Genomic DNA, 22,553 nt, shown 5'->3' with positions numbered 1-22,553 from the left:
GTCTAATTCTTAAATGAATGCTAGGAATCCCCAGCACATATAAGTTTATTGTTTATTGCGTGTAATTTTCTCAACTAATTCCAAATTTAATGACAGCTTTCAGCTTTGGTGTTCTCTTCTAATTAACATACCAGTGACTGTGTATAATCTCTGTGTAAAGCCAAAAGCAGCTTACATGATAATTACAGAGGGATCACAGCACCTACTGTTTAAGGAAGGCATCCATGAGAAAGGCCTTGCATGATAGTTAAGGTGCTGAGATTAAGTTGTAATTAATCTTAACTTGTGCTGTTTCTTGTACTGCCTCAAAGCTTTTTTATTACTGGCTCAACATGATGCTGGTAAACTTTCAGGAAGGAAACAAAAGAACTGGACAGATCAAGCACAATCTTTGCACACACAGCAGAGGCTTCCAGGACATGGTGAGCTTTTGAGGTCAGAGTATTTTTGTAGTCATACTCAAATAGAGTACCTTTATATTTTTCCCTTAATAATTACGATGTAGTGTGTTGAAAATTCCTCTTTAACATTGTGCAAGATACTTTGCATCCACTTTTTTTTGCAGCTGCAGTCAGGAAGCAATTCTGACTGCACAAATCAGAAGTGAAGCCTAAGTGTATGGGAGAAGCAGAATACCTTTGCTGCCTCTGTTAACTTAAAATTAGCATTGGTTACATCATTTTAGACATGCCCCCACCTCTTCCCCGTTGGAATGACAAGTTCCAGAGGGGCAATCACTAGGGAATGCACCATGTCTGTCTGTTTTCCACTATGGAGGAGTACACATAAATGCACTTGGTCCCAATTAAATATACTAAACTAAAAGGAAACACTGGGTGTAGATGAATGATTTCATAGATAGGCTTATTTGCAAAAATGAGTGGTTAAACTGCATCCAGTCTCCCTGTAGTACTTTGGTAGTTATGTGAGAAGGGAAAAGATGTAGTAAAGGTTTCTGTGATAGGAAACAGGAACATCAGCTCAGAAGAGGAACTCCTCATGTTATTTACAAAATGTTGGTTAAACTTTTATTCATTTCAGTACAGGACCATTGTCCAACAACTCTATGCTCCATGCTCTTTGATTCTGAAAGGTGGTACTCAGCAAATGTTGAGTTCTGTGTCTTTTGTTGTTGGTTCTAGATTGACAAGTATGCTCAGCGGGATCTGAAGAAAGGACTTCACTTGTATGGGACAGATGGAAATATTGGCCTCACTAATGCATGGAGCATCATTCAAACAGATGTAAGTCAGAGCTCTCTCTTTTACCTCTTCCTCTTTACCTTCTGGGTTCTGTAACAGCATGTTCTGGGCATGAACCTAATTAAACCTCCAAATCCCAAGTCACTCTCTTTCTCCCACCCAGTCAGCACATTAGCAACCAAACTCTCTTTTTGTAACAAGCAGTAATTTTTATTTATTTCTCCTTTAATAGGAAGTATCATCTTCCTTTTAGAAGGGTATACTAAGTTGATGCCTAAACCCATGCAGCTCTGTGCTATGTGGAATGTGAAGGAGCTGGTCACACTGCAAACAAGCTGTACCTTTTCTTTAAAGTCAAAGAGGTGGTTTATGCTGGGATGAAGAGCATACTAGCAAAGAACCTCTTCAACCACTTTTTAATTTCTGTCCTGTCTCCTTTCACTGCTATTATTGTTCCCACTAGTGAGTCAAAATGGAAAGAGAGCATGGTGTTTGCAACCTCCTCCTACAGTCAGTAGATTTTCCCCAGCAGAATTCAATCATCCTCCATCACAGGTAGACTGGGAAATGCTTTTTGCTGTGTTGTCACTGCTGTTCCTTTGTCCTGATTCTCTGACAGCTGTCTGCCAGTGTTCATCTGCTAAGGACTGGTGAACATTGTAGCTGGCTTCCTCCTCTGTCCTTGTCTGAGAAAACACCATCACTGACAGTTCAGGTTTATTAGCTCTGTACCTGTTTCATATTCAGTTCAGTCAGTTCTCCTGGGGGTGATCTTTGTGATTTCATGTTCTCTGTTCTTGAGTGGAAAAGTGCTCCAGCTTTTCTCCTGCTTTAGGCAGAAACACTTGCACTGCCTTGGCTTCACTTAAAAAATCTTGCATAGCCTTCTCATTTTCTCCTCCAGAGGTGCAAGTGTGGCACAGACAGGGGTTTAGTCTTGCCTGATGTCTTAAATAGATCAAAGACTGTAACCTCTCCCAGTGCTCCCAAAGTCTCCTCTTATGGACAATACAAGGTAAGAGGAGCAACAGGCTGCTAAGAAATGATCTGAGAAATGAAAACCTTGAGATTGCTAACAGAACAAAAGAACTCCTTGTGCATCTTTGGGTCTGCAGGACCTATGTTGAGTGCAGTAGGTTGCCTACACCACTCCTGTGTGTGAAAGACAAAGAGTTCAGGTCCAGGAAACAAGCCAATTTCAGTCCTGCATCCCAACAACTGCACGTGAAAAGTTCTTTCAGTTACCTTTAAAAGGCCTCAGCATCTTGCAATATTGTTAATAATTTCCTCTCCCAATACTTTTTCCTTTTTCCAATACATCAAATATGAGAAGGCATCAGTTACTGACAAGAGAAATGCATTTGGTGGTGCTAGCTTGAGAGCAAGCCATGTGAAATACAGATAATGTTTTTAATATCATTGCTTATATCCAACAGTCTTAGAAAGTTTACTCTTTTACAGTAACTTAATTATGTGTAGTAAAAATGTAGTGAACACTACTAGTATTAAAATATTTGTAGTAAGTATTAATCTGCTTTCAGTGACACCCCAAGAAGTCTTAAAAGCATATAGCAAAGGTGGGCAGTTTTTGGAGGTCTCCTGGGATATAAACACCATACTTCTTCTCCCCTTTGTGTAAAATAGGTGTAAGAATATATGTAATGTCTAGTTCATATAGTCACATTTTTTTCAAAATCTTCATGAGTTGACTGGATTCAGAAAAGATGTAAAAAAAAAAATTGGAAACTGACATTATGGTGAGAAATTTTAAATACCTTATATTAACAGGCAAAGATGAACTAGTGATGTGATTGCAGTGCTTAAAAAGAGAGCAGGAAGGAAGAAGGGTTGTGAGAGAAAAGGGCTGTGTAATTGATCCAAGAGCTAAAAACCCAAGTTAGATGTATCTGGTGGTAGGATGTTGTTGTACAGCAGCACAGTAGATTCTTTTTCTCTAAAGAATAAGACCTGACTTTTTGCTTAAAGGAAATGGTCAGGTTCAGTGACCAGCTTGGGTTTGAGGCAGGACTCAACAATCTGTGGTTTGTGTAGTGCTGCAGATCACGGTCATTTGTCCTGGTAATTCCTTTGGTCTTGAAACCCATTATAGTTTAAAGAGTGCCTTATAAGTTCCAGATGAAACTCATGTTAGCTAACTCCTAGGAGCTCAGAAGGTGACAAGAAAATGCCACTCCATGGGCTGTGTACAGCCAGGGGACAGAATTCTCTCATGGCCACTGTGAAATTACCACGTGCCAGCTTGGCAGTACCACAGTGTCAAAGTCATGGTGCTCCCCATGCTGGGCACTGAGGAGAACAGCAAAGGGCTCCCACAGATCCATTTTTGCCACTCTGCATAGCTGGTTCTCACATGTATCTTTCAAAACTGTCTGGGAATACACTATTGCAGAGGTGCAGCAAAGACAATCCCATCATGGTTAATTACGTAAAACACTTTGCAGTTGAATAGAGCTATCTAAATGCCAGCTTGGGGGGTTTCTGTGTAATAATCATTATCTCTAACATCCCTAATCAGTAGAGTGTAATCACTGATTGGAGGATTAGGGTGATGCAGGGGATTTTCTGCAAGGGAAATCCCAGCCCAGGTTTGCTGTTTGCATTCTGTCTCCTAAGGCTCTCAACAAAAGCCACAGCAGAGCAACCACGATGCCATATAGGACAGAGTTTTTCCTGATGGGAGACATCAGTCATTGGCTGAGCCATGGTCTGTGTCTGTATGTGGATGGAAAACAGCAGCCTCACAAAAAAAAGTGCCATGTAAAAAACATGACAGTAACAGAAATCATAATGAGCCCTTGTCCCCTCTGCATTTGCACTCCTTTATTTGTAAAAGTATTTTTCAGAGCCTGAGTAGTGGTTAAAGCAGTAGCTTTCACTCTCTGGCATAGTTCTTAATTTCTCCCAAGATTTAAGCTAGAGACCACCCCCATTCTGCATTCATCAGGTACTATTGTGTATGGCAGCTTTGGCTGAAAAAAGGAGGAAAAAGTTTTTCCAAGGAACCACATTTAGATGGCATTTGACTTTTGTGGGATTGGCCAGTCACAAATCAGAGAGGAGTTTTGACAGGGAGTGTGGATGCCCAGAGCACAGAGTGACTTGTGAGTGGTGATTGTCTAAGTATGAAAGGCCTGAGCACCTTTTGAGGAAGGTTTTCTTTTCCAAAGCCTTTGTGCCTTGAGAAATGGTTTTCCTCTTTTTAACAGAAGCCTACCATTTTCAAGACACTGGAAACAAGGGAAAAGCTGAGTTTTTCCCTTCCTGTCTTTTAAGGGGAAGTTGCAGTTTTGGCTGATGCCTGAGCTGCTCACGTTACCAATAAAGGAGTTGGGTTAAGCTGCAAACCTCCAAAGTGTTTGAGAGGAAAGGCACTGGACTCATTTTGCAGTCCTAGTAAGCCTCTAGGTCAGGGAGCTGTTTCAAATCAGAACATTCTATTGATTTCTTTTTAATACCTTCAGCTAACCAAACTCTCAGCCTTTTCAATAGCGTTTCAGACCTTAAAAGGATCAGAAACACAAGCAGATGAATTCTGTGTGTCGTGACTGAAGACTACAAAAGCTTACAAAGTGATTTTCAAACATGACTAAAATTCTGATAGTTTAGGAGGTAAGTTGCCCTGAATTGCATTAAACTCCTTACCCACCAGGACTGGTTAAAGTCACAGGTGGAGATCATTAGAAAATGAGAAACAGGCATTAATTTTTAAAATGTTGCTTCATCCTCAACATCTTTGTGATCAATATTTGAGCACTTCTACTTTTAACTAAGCGGGCAGTAATTCGAGAGGCATGCAGAAAACCTATTAGCTTCACTAAAGTGAGCAAATTCAGCTCACTTTTGCTGCTGTGTAATGCCTTTTCATGTCTGTTTAGACCACTGTAACTAAGAAATTTGACCCATCTCCCTATTCTCAGTCATTGGTTCTATTAGATCAAGCCATACTTCAGAATTACTACTGGAAACCACCACCCATTAAACATGATTTTTAGAACAAAAATATATTATTCATCACTTTTTACAGTGATGGTGGAAAAATGTATGTAGAAGGCCCCCTACTCTGTCTCTAGTTCTTTCCCCCATTCACAAAACCAGAAAACAAGGCTTTGCTAAAACACTGCAACAAGGACTGAGTATCTGTTTATTTTCACAAACCCTATCCCAGCCTTACTGAGTCTGCAGGAATTTGGCAAAGAAGATAAGGCCTACTTAGCCTTCAATATTGAGAATAATGTAAAATATGTACAAGTGTCCAACTCCTTTTCAGGAGTTGCACTGTTGCACTGAGATAGAAATTTTTAAAATAGATTACTCCCTTTTAAAATGTGTTAGTCTGGGTACTCCAAAATAAGCACTGTTAGTTTGTAATTATTTCTAAAAAAATGTAAATGTTGAAAGTAGGAACAGAAGTAAGCAATTAGGCAAACTTGTGTAATTTTATCACTTAACTTGTGAAGAGAACAAGACAGGAGTGTAAATGTGACCAAAAAATGAATGTGGTTGTAGCAAGAATCAAGGCTTCAATGCTTCCATGCCTGGCATTGGCAGAACATCAGCCTTTGTGATAGAAATGACTGCAACAATCTGCTGGTGACAGACATTGTCCTTCAGGTGCCCTGAACTTTCTCAGTCCTCCAGGTGCAGGCCTGTCTCCAGCTATCTCTGCTTAGAAACCTTGCCAATTTTCAAGATAACATTGCTCTCAAATCTAAAAGGACTCTAAAAAAAGTCCTCCATATTCCATATTCCCCTTTCTTCTAATGGTCCCTCATTTCCCTCAACAATTTGGCTGCTTACTGTTTGGCTGCATCAACCTGGGATAAATCAGTTGCTTGTCACATGATTCAAAATCACTCCTGCACTCTCTCTTTCCTACTGGACATCCATAGTGAAGTCTCTGAGTTTATTGAGCTCTCAGCTTATCTGCCTTTCTGGCTTCTGGACCCCTTTGCTGAAGTGGTGATCCATTCAATCCCATTGCTGCTTGTTTCCTCATTCCTGCATCTTTGACCATGGATCAATGCCCCTGCTCCCTAGAGATGCCAGTGCTAGGACTTGGCCTTCACTGAGCAGTGCTCCCTCCCTTGCTTCTGCGCTCTCAGGTCTCTGTGGTGTTAGAACTCTGCTGCATTCATCACCTCCTCTTGATTAGGGCTATGGATCATCCGCTGCTTAATCCCATTGCTCATCCTTCCTTTGTCTTCCAATGATATTTCTTCCAGTTAGTTACAGACATTATTTCTTCCAGTCCCAAGACCATTGATCCTGTGTTATGTCCTTTATTTATACCTTGAACTTCTCTTAGCCCATTGCTGTGTCTGCTGTGCTCTTGTACAGAGAATCTGTGTGGGCAGGCAGTGTCCAACTGCAGCTCATCTTTGCAACTGCATCCCTTCCTATTCTCACCTTGTGGCTTACTAGGAATTTTTTCTCTTTGGAGTCCCAATCCTAGCTCATGGCCTAGCCAGCTCCTGCTTCACAGGCTCCATAGGAGCAGCTGTCCTCAACCTGTTAGCGAGCACTTGGCTACAAAACCCGTGCTTCATCTTCATCTCCGTAGTCTGTCAGACTGACACCTTCAGCCATGCATTATTATGAGAAGAAGGAGTCTAGTTCTGATTTATGCAAACTTGTGTCACTTGTGTTTGGCCAGAACATCACTCAAATGTCTCAGCCCTTACCGCTGCACACTCTACATCACAGATGAGCCACATTTTTAAGGCTTGCTGTTTACAAGCTGTCACTTCTCGCTGTCTATCAAAGAGCTGCCTCCTGACTCTAATGATGACAGCCTGCAAGACCTTCTTCTTGTTAGATTTCTAAATAAACCAGCCTTCCTCAAATGTATGCCATGTATTCCAGGCTGCTCCTACTCACTTTTGGGACCTGTTACACATGGATCTCCTGTTTTCTGTGCAGCAACATAGAGGAAAAAAAGAAAGGCACAAACTTTTTTTCTAGTTTCATGTCAGTTTGTAGAAAACGAAACCTGTAATCTTAAAAATCAAACATTTGCAAGTGGAGGATTGAGTCCTGCCACAGACCAAATCAAAATTCGAAGCAGAAACTTGGAAGGATAGATGTTAGTGCAGGAAAGTTTTCTGACTTTTCCCTGACAGAAGAAAAACTCTGCTGTGAGCACTGAAATGTCTCTATCAAGGAGTACTTTCTGAGTGCTTGAAGCATCATAAGATGCATGAGGCAGCAGCATGTGACACCTCTGCCCTCTATGGGTCTGGAGTGGCACATTTTGTGTGTGCAGCAAGAGCTGAACACCGCAACTCTACTACAGCCTGAACTCTACAGCTGTTATAAACAAAGGAAAACACTCCCTCAAGCCAGTGCAAACATCAGGATCTCGATTAGGTCCTTGGCCCTGGTGATGCAGATGTCTGCATGATTATGAGTCTCTCAGCAACAAGAGAAGTGGTCTCTACAGGGATGCTAAAAATACCCTTCAGGCTTACCTAAATTCACATTTTAAAAAATAAGATCTTGGCAGGTAATTTTGGGACGAGGTAGGTGGCTGGCATAGCCCCAAAAAAGTGTGAGGTACTTTAAATGGCAGAGAGCAGTTCTGCAGCCCAGTGTTGTCTTGTTTACTCATTGGTGCTGAAGTGTCTTAAATCCCAACAAATTCATACTTTTGCATAAGGGCAACAGATGGTGTATACATCTATATGGTAACGAGTCCCAGCTTATTTCCTATCACAAGAATATACCAGTTCCCAAGGGGAAGATGGCCACAGAGCCATTCCCTTACCACTGTGTTTCTGTACCTTTCATCCCACTACTAAAGTCAAACAGACCCTCTGATTTAGCAGTGTTGTGATATCTGCACACACTGTGTCGTTGTAGGCAGACACTTACAGCACAACTGTTAGAGCATCAGATGATGACATTAAAGAACTGCACCACAGAGAGAAATACACCTTTTGCTGATAGGCAAAGACTTTCAAAGGTGATTGGTAATTAATAGCTTAGTGAAAAACTCACCTTGTTTATTCCAGTCATGATCCCAGGAGTAGTGTGCTATAGAGACCCCAGTGTCTTCATCTCTTGGGTGCTGTACCTGTATCTTTTTTCTGGACAAGCTGCAAACAACTGTTAAAAATCTGGTCAGTCAATAACTCAATCTCAGTACTTGTCTGAGGTTGTCCAGTTTCAGCTCCTGCAGTATCTTCCCACTGCAAATAGGGGCCTTCCCTTCCTGCATCAACATTAGCTGCATACAAGGCCATGTTTAAACTTAATAAAAAAGAGTAGAGAGGTGGGTCTGTTTTGAGTAAAGCTGAGGAAGTACTGTATTCCTTTAAAATTTAAAGCCTCTGCTGGTATGATCAAAATGCACTGAGTGTCAGGCTCCAGAAGGCAAAGTCACAACAGGCAGTGATGGATCACGCTTACGGTATCACCTCGGTTCATCTTTTTCCAGTTCAGATGCTGTGGAGTCTCCAACTACACGGACTGGTTCGAAGTGTACAACACAACCCGGGTGCCAGACTCCTGCTGCTTAGAATTCAGTGAGAACTGTGGGCTCCATTCCCCAGGGACCTGGTGGAAAGCGGTGAGTAGCTCTGCAGCACAGGCAGCAGCTGCCTTGCAGCCCAGGTGAAGGGCAGGCAGTAGTGATTTGCAAGGCTGCACAGATGATAAGCTGTGCACCTCATTCTATCCTAATTCACCTTTCATCAGGTGCTTTCAGAAGACTCCTGTTGAGCTGTGGCCTTTGACCTCCAATGAAACCCCCTATTTAATTATTTTTATGAGCTGGTTTCCTTTCAGTAGGCTCTAAGCTGTTGTTTTACACTGCAGACAGGTACATTCCAACACTGATCTGCAGTGCAGACTAGTGACATCAAGCTAGGAAATGGCAGGAATGCCCTTTTTAGTGTCCCACCTACTGGGTCAGGCAGCAATAAAGGCAAATGGTTCATGCACACACAGGCCCTGGAGCAGCAGCTGTAGCTTATCACAGCCTAGGTAGTCCTGAGGCAGGAGGCGTGGGAGAGCCTTGAGCACTCTTCTCCCACCAGGAGCTCTGGTTTGGGGACCTCCACTGCACAGAAGAGTGGGAACTGTTCCACTGAGGTGCCAGCAGCATTTTTTTTTTTGAGTTTCTGCACTTGCCTGTAATCAAATTCAAAACTCTATGGGATAATTTCCCTACAATGGCCTCAGCAAGATCTTTCTGGAACAGACAGTCGGAGCCTAAATATGGCTCTGAAATTACCTCAGCAATTCTTTGTGCTAATTACAGGTAGTGCAATTACACAGGAGGGGTGTAGGCCACCTGATGAAGTGGAATTATAACTAAGTTTTGCTGGTTCTAATGGTTTGTGAAGACAATGAGTAAAGCTGTCTTGGCCACTTTCTAGTGAGATTTCATACGCATGGATTTGTACTCACAGAGGCTGAGTTCACATCAAACACAGCTTCCTTATACTTCTTGAGTAGCTCCAGGTAATTTTTTTAATTTAAGGAATGAAAAGTTCTTCTTCTCTTTTATTCAGGGTAGCAAGAAAATCAGTGCAGGTTAACCCTGTGGCTTCTGATGGCCATTAATACTTCTTCCTCTATACATATGTAAAAGCCCCTAACTGAAGGCTGAATGATTCATGGCTATGACCATTTACAAGACAGGGGGCCCTGTTTTTGCACAAGGTTGTCTTACAGACATCATAATTTAAAGAAAGGTTTCACTTGGGCCAATTCCACCCTCCCCAAAACTGGACCAGTAAAACTGGGCTACAGCTACTGCAGAATTTAAAGCATGAAGAAAATAATGGAGGAGTGCCCATACTGCAGTTTGAAATGGCTGGAAATGGTATGAAATAGGCCCATGTGCAGCAGGAGCAGCTACTGAGCCACTCACACTGGGACTGTTTGGTTTCATGTCTGTATGTATTATAAGAAATGTTTATTTCCCTGAAACGTGGAGAAAATGAAAACCTCATTGTAGGGTTCTAACTGCTTCTGGTTGGGTTTTAGAGAGAAAACAGGACCCAAACCCAGTGCTTGTTTATTTGTAGTAGTTTAACCCCAGCTGGCTACTAAGCCCCACACAGCTGCCTGTTTACTTTGCCACCAGTGGGATCAAGGGGAGAGCAGGAAAGTAAAAGTGAGAAAAGAGTGGGTTGAGGTAAAGACAGTTCAATAGGGAAACCAAAAAGCCGTGCTCTGTGTAACTCCTGCTCAATGACAACAAAAAATATCTCCAGATATCAACCCTGTGTTCAGGACAAATCCAAAACACAGCCCCATACCCATCACTGTGAAGAAAATTAACTCTACCCCAGCCAAAATCAGCACACTATTTTTAGTTTCTGGCTGGATTTATATGGAGCAGTGCTCATGCAGCATTTTGGAGGTGCGCTGTTTTGGGTCTGGGATTAGTACTCCATGTTCAAGCTTCAACCCAAAAATATATTGTAGTTGCTCCAGCACTGAAATGATAATCCAGGCTACCTAGCAGCTAGGTCAGATCCATTTTTTCTCTGGCTGTATATTCCTGGGAGTGTAGAGCTGTATTTATGGCCAATACAATATTCTTGTTTTGTTTTTCTTTTTAGCCTTGCTATGAAACTGTGAAAGTATGGCTCCAGGAAAACTTACTGGCTGTGGGAATCTTTGGACTGTGCACAGCTATGGTGCAGGTACAGTTTAATATCAATTTTCAAATCCTAAATAATTGTAACTAACTAAGTAACCACAGATTCAGAAATATACTGTGCCCAAGCAGGTTTTAAATCTTGCAGAATTTTTGTCTACCATCATGCAAAATTATTAAGTACTTTGAGTTTTACTTCAGTTAAAATACTATGTACAAGGCACAGAACTAGGATACTGCACAGTGTTTTATGATGCCCTGCAAAGAGCTGGCACTATATCAAGTGGTTTATATAAGACTGAAACTGGAACTTGGGAGGGGAGACTGGACTCCAGACACCTAATCAGGGCAGGATGAAGTGCTTTTAGGGTGCCTGTATTTGTCCAGTTATTCTCCAGAGAGGACTTAGGCTAAATAGCCAACTTCAGCATAGTCTAGAGGTAACTTAAGTCTTCAACCTCATCCCTCAGGCCAGGGTAAATTACAAATCGGGATGTGGTGCCCATTAGTGAGCCCTGCCAATAAACCCATGCTCTCTTACTATGATTGGCATAGACATGCCTATCAGATTTTTGAGTTGCAGTCCTTTCCACTGTGACTTTGGTCAGAGAAGAATCTGTTGTCCACCACTTTGTCTCTTACGTGCCGGTGCCTTTAACCCAGCCTGCTGTGGTTGTGCCAGTCTAAGCACCAGTGGCACAGCCTGAGGATACACAGGGGAAAGTTGTGCTGGAGCTCAGGCTGGTTCAAAGTGCCTTTCCTAAATTCAGTGAAGATCTAGAATTAGTTTCCAGCTCCCCCTCTCTCGAACCCAACATGCAAGCACAAAGGATGGCATTGCTGAGCTAATTAACACCGTGTAACTGCAGATTAACTCATGGTTGTTTGGTTTGGTTGGGTATTTTTTTTAATTTGCCTGCTATGCCACTAGCAGCAGCAGGAGAGAGCCTGGGATCAGTATTCTACTCACATTCCCAATAATGACAGATTAGGCAGAATGGCACATATCTTACTCTCTCATATGTCATTTATTGGCTGCAACTTACTAATGCAAATGCCTGACGCCTCACAGGCCCAAATTCAGTAGAGTTCTGGGGTTTGTTCCAGTATAATAAGGAGATATGCTTAGAGAAAAAAGCACAAGATCATATGGCAGACAGGCAATTTATGACTGTTGTTAATATATTACCACGATTAAGAAAACCAAACCAGCTTTTGAGCATCCATTCAGCATTTAGGGTATCTTTAAAGGATACACTAAAAATCCCCAGCACTCCATGGTCAGTCCTTCTCATAAATACCCTAAGTATATTAAATTTCTAAGACAATACTATCTTTCTGACAGAAAGACATAGCTAGTTTGCATGGGAGGAAGCACTTCAGACAATTTAAAAATGCAAATTCATATTCCTAGTAAATGCTGTGCAATGCAGGGAAAACACCTCAGAACACAACAGATTTTCAGTCTGCCTTCCAGCTGCCTGGTGCAATTGAATCTACCTGATGACAAAAGTTTCTGTGTACTGTCACCTGAAATGAACTGAGCCCCCTCTCTTGCTGCTGTTTCAGTTTTGTTCTGGCCCATACCATGTGGCAGTTTTTCATGTTAGCATCTTAGAGAATCATACAGTCACATAATTTGAAGGATATAACAGCACATGCAACAGAAGAATCTTCCTCAGTTGTGCATGCTTCAAACTATAAACCAAGTTCAGCCACTGCTGTTTTGTTACGTAGCTGTCCGTGAAGGTGGATACTTCCAAAAGGCCAGTGTTTGCTACAAACAGCACACCAAAACCTAATAATCTGATTTCACTATAGAAGAGTGAGACTTGAGGAAGATTAACAACTTTATAACCACTTTTTCTTCATAAATATAATTGTGTGTGTGTTTATATTCATATATTCTTTCAAAGTACTTATTAACAGGAACTATTACTCATGTAAAGACTAAATTTGAAGTGGTCAGATTAAGTACTTAAAGCAGAATTCATACCCTAAAATTTTCTACGTGGCAGACCTTCATTTCAGTGACAACTCTTACAGTGGTGTTGCAAAGGGAAAGTAACAAGCACTTAGTACACTCATATGGGTACTTCAGCTGGAAGGAAAATAAGACTTTCTCCCCCATCCCTTTTGATGAAGTAATCCACCAGAGACAGCACAACAGGTCAGTGCTTAGCTGGGAGAAGAACCCCCACCCCCCTGCTGCTTCTCTTGAATAGGCTGAGTAGAAAAACACATCCATTGTTGATGAGGCATTGATGGCCATGATTAATGCATGTTCAGTCTCCAGTGATTCCCCCACGGGGACCTGAGCACACATACACTTGGAAAAGTAAAGTACAGTCAGGTAAACCACAGCATCCGTAGGGCCAAGGATTAACCCAATGTCTTTCAAAACAACAGCTAAAGGGACAACCACAGAATACCCACACAACTGTGGATATTGCTACTGTAAAATATTTTCAAGCAAAAGGCATCCAAATTTTTTTCAATATACCTCTTTCCAGTATCTGGTGGCTGCTTTGATGGAGAAATCAACTCTCCCCTGCTCTCACTGTCCATTCTGTAAGGCAGCAATATGGATAAGGACAAAAGGCAGACAGACTCTAGGAATAGAACAAGGACATGAACAGGCAGGAAAAGCAGTATGTGATATGTCCTCCTGTGGGTGAACAAAACTAGTGTCATGCTTTTCTCTTTTTTTTCTTGTTGTTTCCATAAATAGGGTTTTTTTACTTACTGAAAAACGATTGTTTGTTGTTTCTTTTCTCTTAGATTCTCGGACTCACCTTTGCAATGACCATGTATTGTCAGGTAGTCAAGGCAGACACCTACTGTGCATAGATACCATTCCCAATCTTTCTGCTTCTCCTCCAAAGGACACAGGAGAAATCTCCTTCATGCTCATTCATCTGACCTTCTCCCCCCCCTCTTTGTACTATAAACTGTGTATAATGCTATATTTCTGAAGATTTTGTGAATCACCCCACTTTACTGAAGGAGGAAGAAAAGAAAAAGTCAGTACTTGAACTGGCACAGGTAAGAAGCAGCCTTGTCTTTAAGCAGAGGAAAACCAAAAAAGCAATGTTTCCTTTTCCATTGCCTGTGGCAAGGCAAGAGAGGCTGCTTACAAGGGGCTGACTGCAAACCCATGTTAAGAAAAGATGGCACTGAGGCAACCTCTGCAAAAGCTGCCAGGCTGCCTTCCTGCATTTCCCAGTCTGGAAGAGAGGACGTAGAAAACAAATGTTCTTCAGCAAGAAGGTGCAGAGTAGCTAGGACTGAATGCAATTGTAATTTTACTACAGTTTGCACATAGCTAAAATGTCAAGATCAAGGAGCCCTGCCTCCAAGTGTCTCAAGATGATTTTGTAGCCAGGAGAGGATCATCTTCAGAAGCGCATTGTTTTAAAGGAGTATTTTTAATCTTACGTGCCGCAGAGTCAGGCTTTTAATCAGAATCTGTACAGCGAGATCCTGGCTGTTAATGGAAAACAATATTGGACATTGCCTCACTTCCTAATTGCCAGTGGCATATAGATGGTTGACTGCATATGTTATATATATTACATTCATAAACACATACTTTTCTGAAAGGAGGTGAAAATACCCAGCATCTAACCTCAGAAAGAGGAAACCTTTCTATCCTATTTTACATTCCAACTGAAATAACCAAGTATTATTTCTTGTACAAGGCACTATCACTTATACCTCTGGGAAACAAATAATTACTTTCAGCTGTATCTTCATTTCAGTAAACAACTTGTGAGTGGGCTCTCTCTGTCAGTCTACTATGGTTTTATTTATCATCCCTGTTTCAAGTAAGTCTGCCAAAAAATATCACTCATTTCCATGCTTGAAGATGTATACAAAGCTGTCAGCTGTTCCTTCCCTGAATGTCACCATTTCATTAATTTACTTTGGGATAACATCATCTGCAGGTATGATAGACTTTGCCTTGCTGAAGAAAAATCTTTTGCACATTGCTCATTCTTCTGAGAGTTATTAAGACTTCAGATGCTTTTATGCTTACCTTTTTTTTTCCTCCCAGCTGCACGCTGACAACAGCCAAGACACATCAGTCTCTGTTAGAACTGGAGTCACTTCTCAGTGCTCTTTTTCAGATGCATTTTTCTTCACCTAGCTGCTGGTTAGAATATAATCCACACTTTCTAGGAATATCATGGAATCACAGAAATATGCAGAAATCAAAACCATTACTTTCCTTAACTAGGGAACAGCCACTCATTGATAACTGAAGTAATTGATGTAGTACCGTCCTATGCACGTCTTCTGGTGATGAGGGTAAAAATCAGATGTGTCCTATTGTTCAAACAAATAGTTCCCTGCCAGCAAACAGCTCCAGGTAGTGCATGTGTGCCAGGGAGAAGCTGAAGCACCCCAGGGAAAGGACACAGCAGGGAACAGGCAAACAGAGCAATGCAGATGGCCTGCTCCCTTCAGCCAGCATTTGAGGAGCTCTCAGCCACTGTCACTTAGAGCAGGGAGCTGACCATGGAGCTCTGTTTTCCCAGGAAGCTGAGTGCAGCCATTCCTGCACACTGGAAGCATGCAGCAAGCTCACAGGGAAAGTCACCTTGCTTACAACAGCAGGTCTCAGCTCTGAGTGACATTTTGCATGCTTTGATTTAAAGATAATTTCCAGCACAGAGCTGGACTTGCCAACCCACAGCCTATTGAACAATCTCCTTTACACCCAGAACTAACCCTTTTCTGGACCTGCATTATTTGACAGATTCATTCTCACTCAACAGATTTGGGAGATTTTTTTTGTCTCTGCTGATTTCCTGCAGTCTTCTCACTCTCAGGCATGAGCTACTCCATATTTTCTGGGAAATTGCTTAGGACAGCCTGGTGTTTAAAAGAGCAATTATTTTCCAAAATTTTACCCCCATGGGGCATTTAGCTCTGCAGGCTAAGGTAAAAGTAATGTATTAATTCTGTGCATTTTATGTGGCTTCCCAATCACTATTACAGCAACCTCCCCAGCACTAAAGGATTTTACTGTCATGCAAACAAGCCCCAACATACCCAAGCTGAGCAAGTAGCCCACACACAGGTGCCCTGTACTCCAAAGCAAGAGGCTCGCTCGTGTTGCAGTCACCAGTCTCCCTGCTCTCTGCTTCTTGAGCCCAGGCTGACCTGCAGACTGTCCTGCTCTGCAAAAGATGGTGTGAGTTTGTTCCTTCCCTCTCTCTACTCTCTTCTTTTCTTAACCTGCGCAGATACAATTCCAGGTTAGCTGTACCATTAGTTCTTGCCTTGGTTTATAGTTTGTACACAGGGGTGCTTCTGCTGACAACTCAGAGGAGTTTCTACCACTGAAAAGCAGCATGACACAGTGATGAATGCATTCATAAAACATTGATTTTTTTTTTGAGACAGATAAAAGGTAGACAAGTCTATTTGTAGTGATCCTTGCCATTAAAAATTAACACAGAGACAGCAGGCTGATGATGGTTCAGTTGATGGGAGCAAACCATTGTGCAGAACTCCCACAGAGAGCAACTCTTATCAATTTGCTTGATGGTGTGATGTAGGAAAAAGAGAGATCACAGACCCTTCTCCTGTGAGTCTCACCGTAATATGTGCTGAGCTCTTACAGAATGCTTCTAGACTTCAGCTAAAGCTTCAGTGGAAACAAAATATGAGAAGCAGACTGGAGACAAGTCACATTTTGTGGTTTCCTCTAATCATTTTCCCCAGTTTAGGTGTCTTTACAAGATAAACTTCCTTGGTTTTCAAAAACAAGTACCTAAAGGGAATACCTCTAAGCAGCCCTCACTTTGTAAATCCCAGTCACTGCAACAAAAACATACAGTTAGGGGAAAAAAATAAAACAAAAAACCACAAACAAACAAACAAACAAACCTCCAAGCAGACAAACAAACAAAAAAAAACCCCTCCAGATCACATATTGCTGGTAATAATTCCTTTTAAAATACTCTTCCACTACCAAGATGCTACTGCAACTTGTTCATAATTTGAACTGGACTGTTTTGTATATTTGATGTTATTAACTCTCTCCACAAAACCAAACAGCTGTTAGAGTGCTTACAGCATTACCAGCACAATCCAATTTCATACCTCTGAACATACTGCATATAACAAGCCTCAGACTTACCATATTTTCTTAAGATCACTGCATCCTTTCTCTGCTGACAAGGTCAGAAGATTTTGTGATGTGTAACAGCAACAATCTTTTAAAACAAAAGCCAAAAAAAGAGACAGTTCCATTTTACACATTAAACTGGTTGATTATATATAAGTAACCTGTAGTACATAATATCCATTTGAAAGGCTGCTGATATTGAATGCAGGCAGAACAACACAGAAGTCATTCCAATTGCTTCTATTAGTGTCTTGTCACTTTTAGTAAAGCCTTTTATATTATTGTGACTTCTTATCTTTAAACATGAAGGAGGACTCAATACATTTAAATTAAAGACAGAACCAAAGGCAATAAAGGAGCACTCCTAATTTATTCTCATGGCTGTTTCTGCTTAATAACAAGATATGAAGGCACAAGGCATATGACTGAACCTACTGAATTCAGCAGCATCAGGATTTAGCTTTTTAGATTCAGTCTAAATATCCTTTTGGCTTTTCATTTTCACAATTATTTAATAAAAAAATCCAAACCCATATATTTAATAGAATATGGTTTATTTTCCTGTACTGTCACTAGCAGCCAAATCTTATTACTTGTACAACAGAATTACTTAGCTCCTCATCATACAGTGCACAATCACTGAAATACACTTCTATTTCTGTTCTATGAATAGTTCTTTGGTCTCCCCCCTCAAATTAAACAAACTCATAAAAGTTTATTCTTTGATCAATAATTAGCATTTAAATGCAGCATTGTAGGATTTATCATGTGGAGAGGAAGGGACTGCACAGAAGCTGTAAAAAATCCTCTGTCTTGCATCATCAATAGGGCTGCTTAGGGAATCCACCCAAACCCTGACTTCTTACAAACCGATGAGAACTGGTCACACTGAGTACACACTGAGTGACTGGGCTGCCTCTTACACCTTCCCAGGGCAGGACAAAGTCACAGCCTTTCATTTACCCCTTGGCTTCCGTGTTGTGCTATAAATGGGGCACCAAAGGTAAGCAACAGAAACCAGCAGTTGATTGTGGCATTATTTAAACCCAGACTCCTTATTTCCTCTAATTTATCTGCAAGAATTTGCTAAGTGTAAATTATCTGCATAGATACTGAGTTAGACAGTTAAAAAACACGTTGGGATTTGCCATAGGAAATCTTGTTTGGATTCCATTTTGAATTCTCCTCCCTCGTCACTGGTCTCTTACCACAGTGGGCAGTCTCCTCTGTTCTTTGGATTTTGTTGCTGCAATTACAATGGTACATTTTTGTGCATTCATATAAAGAACAAAATTTAAAATATACCTTTTATTTTTAAAAAGTTATTAAATATTCTTTAAAGTTTACAACAGAATGTCTTTTGTATTCTTTATAAGCAACTGCACTACAAGCTGAACAGTGATTCTATACAGACCCAGAGATGTGTGTGTGTGCAAGTCTAGGCAAATACACACACACATACTGTATGCAATTTAACAAAACCCTACAGTGTTCTACTTCTTTGTCATTTCTCATTACCTTTTATTTGACCTATTCTTCCTTACAAATTTATTGTTATTATTTATGTGGCTTACCTATTCCCAGTTGAATGTACACCTCTCTTTCCTTTTAAGGGCAAGCTACCTGAAATTATGTGATAGTCAATATCAATTCAGAAACTACTGGGAGATCAGGTTTCATGTTAAAAAAATACTCAGACCCAAACCAAATTATTTTGTGTTCACAACTTGTCTGTTACTGATAACTTTGAAATAAAAGGACTTCCCTTTTTCTGAGGTAGTTGCTTACATTCAGAAAATACATAGTAAACCTTGAAAAATTAACACCAGAATGTTTTTAAATTGAACAACTAGGAACTTGCACTGTGTCAAATCAGAAGAATGTCTGGTTAGCCAGGTATGTTATCTGCAGTCATGTCTAACACTGCCTTTTTTTAAACAATTTGTTGTACCCTACAGGTCAAATATCTTTGCAAGTGAAACTGCCTCTGAACTGTACATTCTGAACAACACTAGTGTAGTGTAATGGGAAATGTAGAGACCCAGAGGTTTTAGAGGTTATTGCAGGAAGCATCATAAGGGATAACCCACATATTTGATGGAAGTTTCTTACAGCTCCCTCACTTTAGGAGAGATGTTTACATTACTTGAATTGTCTTGATCCCATTAAGTGCACCACTAGATGGTCTCATCAGCCACATCTATCTTTAATCCCTTTCTGATTCTGTGAAACTTTACACTTTAGTCCTGCAGTATAGCAGTGAATTTCACAATTTCTTCATGTTGCATTTAAAAGAATACTTCTTAAATGGATTTTAACATTTTTGCCTTTCAATTTCATTTACTCACCATTGGTTCTGTACTTCAGGAATGATAACTTAATGATGCTTACAGAAATACAGGCGCTCAGAGCAGCAGTATTACCTTTACAGCTTAATTTGCCTTTCCAGTAGAGCTTAACCCTGGGTAATTGAGTACCCTATTGATTTTTAAGATCCCATTGTTTCAAACAAGTAAGCCCAGTGTACCTTCCCCCAGTAGCTATCCCGTTTGTCTTTGCTTTTGTACTACATCTTGGCACAGACAGAGCTGTTCCTACTTTAATCAACAACCAGATGAGTATTTCACCCTACAATCTGCCTTTTTTCCAAAGGACACTTAACACAACCTGGAAATATCAGGCCTAGCTGATTATCCTGGCTGTGTAAAACAAAGTACTTTCTGTCTGCATGGCAATAATTTTCAAAGAAATTTAAGGGCAGCTTATGAAGCTTTATCCAAAGTTTTGTCTTGACACATTAAAAGTGCAAAACACAGAGCCCTATGTTTCTTATCTTACCAGGCTAAAAACCCCAAGCAAATAAGAAATCTGTCATTAATAACTCATCTGGCAAATACCATTTAAAAGACTGTTTTTTCTGAAATCCCATTAGTGGCCTAAGGTAGGTCACTTTACCCTAGGCCTTGCTTCCTTGTCTCTCCATGCAATAAACTGTTTCCCCATGGAAATATCGTCTGTTCACTAGAAATCCTGGGGTTGGTTGTCCTGCAAGAAGAGCTCAGTTTACATTCCTCCCTCCAAGAGCCAGAAAACATTCACTACCAAATCTACACCAGTGTGTGTTAGACAGCTGAACAGAAGTTCTTTGTCTTAGGATGAGGGTTTTTAATGAAGAAATAGCTGATCAGTTGAACTGATTTTTCAAAAAAGTCCTTGGTATCTTTTATGTAGAAATCATTTAGGCAGAGCAGAATATTTTGTTACTACAGAATTGCTTAACAGAGACTTCCCTGTACTTGCAATTAAAGAATAATTTGAAAGGATGGGATAATTATCCACTATAAACTTCGCCTGATATTCCCATGGCACTGCTATTACATAGTTCAAATCACAGGCAACAAAATAAAACATGTAATTGTATTTAGTTAAATACATAGAAAACAAAAGTCTATGTAAAGGAAAGTACAGCATAAAAAACTCCCAACTATTAATGTATATTGCATGTGTCTATGTCTCTCGTGGACTGTGACAAGAGCTTCAGGTGCAAAGCATTCATCCTGAAGGTTAACTAAAAATTACTGGAGAAATACAGGGATTTTGGGAACTTCTTTCTCAAAGTCTGTTCAGATGCACCTCATCATCTCCCTCCTCCACAAATGCCCTTCTTTGGCCCTTAAGCTTAAGTCCATCACTGCTCTTTCCACCTGTACCATTTAAATCGGCTTTTCTGCACACAAAAATGTGTTTTCAGTCACAGTCCCCGTGTGTCAAATGTGGAGAGAATTCAGTTGTTTGTATAAATTTTAGTGCCCAATGGTAAGACATGTTACATGGCTTTACAAAATTCAGGTTTGATACTGATTTAGGAGACCGCAGTCTCTACAGAACAGAGCAGAATCAGTACAGTGACAGAGAAATTCATGCAGCCTGGTTGTGGACCTATGTAGTGACTGAATCTGAATTGCTCTTCATGTCCTCAGTTCCCTGATGCAAGCCTGCAAATGGCTAAACAAGCAGTGTTATCAAGCAGAACTGTCACTGGCTGCTTAGCATGCTCCAGACAGACTAATGCTGCAGGGATTCTTTTTCCTTTTTTTTTTTAACCTAGTTTACCTTGGAAACTTGTTCAGTGTTATTGTATCAGCCACAGATGCAATTAACAGATTCTGATATTATATCTCAGCTTGAATAATAAGCACCCAGGATACAGAGGTAAAAAAATGCCTCATCTTAGAAATGATGCATTTTTGTTCTTTTGAAATGCTCACCTGCACCCATACACTCTTAAGGTGACTTAAGGGGCAGCATATGCATCCCCACAGTTTCTACTGTGGCAGCCCAACTGTCTAAGGTAACTTCTATTAAAAAAAAAAAAAAAAAGTAAAAGTGTATTTGTGTAATTCTCAGAGCTCTGATTTTCAGGCTGTCATTTCTCAAGGAACAAACCCTCTCCCACCCTTAAGAGAGTTAGAGCTGTTTGCAAACTCAATTAGGATGAAGCATTTGCAAATACTCCAGGAAAAGAGCACTCCTGCATTGTGTTGATTCTAATGCTTTTTTGGCACCCCACCTCTCACTCCCTAATCAAATACCAGGTCTCTTATCACAGCCAAGGTCACCAAAAGCTTTGTTGTAATCTCAGAACAGCACACAGCCTCCCTCGCTCCCCACCCATGGGCCCCTGTGTTAATGTCACTGGAAAGCCAAGCTGGCATTAGTTGAACAGGGAGGCTAGAGAGAAGTACAGGGCAAGCTCTTTGGGTAAATTCTTCATGCTGTAAGCTCAGCTGCAGGAACTGGACACACAAATACATTAGAAATAGTAATATATCCCCCTAGAAGCCAGAGGTGCTTTGACTATTCTGCTGAGCAGCTAAGTTGTGGTCTCTTAAGGGCAGAGTTGCCTCAAAACCTCATGATTGAAAACACTCCTACTTTTGGGGGAAAAACAGAAATTGTGAACTCAGACCTGTGCACAACAGAAGGAATTATGGCTTTGCAAATGCAAACACAAGAGAGTACATAGACTGAATTGATGTGTCATATAATTACTAACTCACTTTCCCTAAACAAAGTAATTCACCAGCTTGGAAGTACAGCTTGTTGTCATGGAACTTGCTTGATATTTGGTGCTAATAAAAATTGAAGTTTTAAATCTCCCTATGAAGTCCGTGCATTGAAGTTCTTCCCTATTAAACACCTTCTTCTTCCTGACTGTGCACCACAGCTGGTTACCCTGACACAAAACATCTTCATTATCAAAAGGTCCTTTGAAATAAGTGCTCACAGGTTTCAAAGAAGAATTATCACAGGAAAAACTGGCACAATTAAAAGCTTGGTGCAAATCACACTCTCTTGTTCCTGATGGAATCAAGACTTAATGTACATGTAAAAAAATCTATGTGCATCAACCCAATCTATGTGTTCTTCTCCAAACCCAGATATTCCAACGCAAGCAATCTTTGCTATGGGTGGCACAGGACTCCAACTTATATAAATATCTGTGCCAGGAAAGGTGAGGAAGAAAAGGGAAAATATAAAGGACAGATAAGAAAAAACCATAAGATTAAGAGAGAAGGTT

At 40.7% G+C, this 22,553-nt stretch overlaps 1 protein-coding gene across 2 annotated transcripts in view; it reads left to right on the top strand.

Moving 5' to 3' along the window:
* The window catches only part of TSPAN4 (tetraspanin 4), a 320,255-nt gene extending 298,124 nt beyond the window's left edge, over positions 1 to 22,131 (top strand). For both annotated transcript variants that reach the window (XM_054515125.1, XM_036383818.1), the window contains 4 exons: positions 1,143 to 1,244; positions 8,659 to 8,790; positions 10,796 to 10,879; positions 13,615 to 22,131. In XM_054515125.1, coding sequence (XP_054371100.1) covers positions 1,143 to 1,244; positions 8,659 to 8,790; positions 10,796 to 10,879; positions 13,615 to 13,683 — 387 coding nt within the window. In that variant the 3' untranslated portion in view covers positions 13,684 to 22,131. The remainder of the gene's footprint in view (positions 1 to 1,142; positions 1,245 to 8,658; positions 8,791 to 10,795; positions 10,880 to 13,614) is intronic.
* Positions 22,132 to 22,553: the final 422 nt, after the last annotated feature.

Source organism: Molothrus ater, chromosome 6 (assembly GCF_012460135.2).
Source record: "Molothrus ater isolate BHLD 08-10-18 breed brown headed cowbird chromosome 6, BPBGC_Mater_1.1, whole genome shotgun sequence".
NCBI lineage: Eukaryota > Metazoa > Chordata > Aves > Passeriformes > Icteridae > Molothrus > Molothrus ater.
The sequence above is the reverse complement of the archived record's forward strand: the minus strand, read 5'-3'. Positions and strand labels throughout refer to the sequence as shown.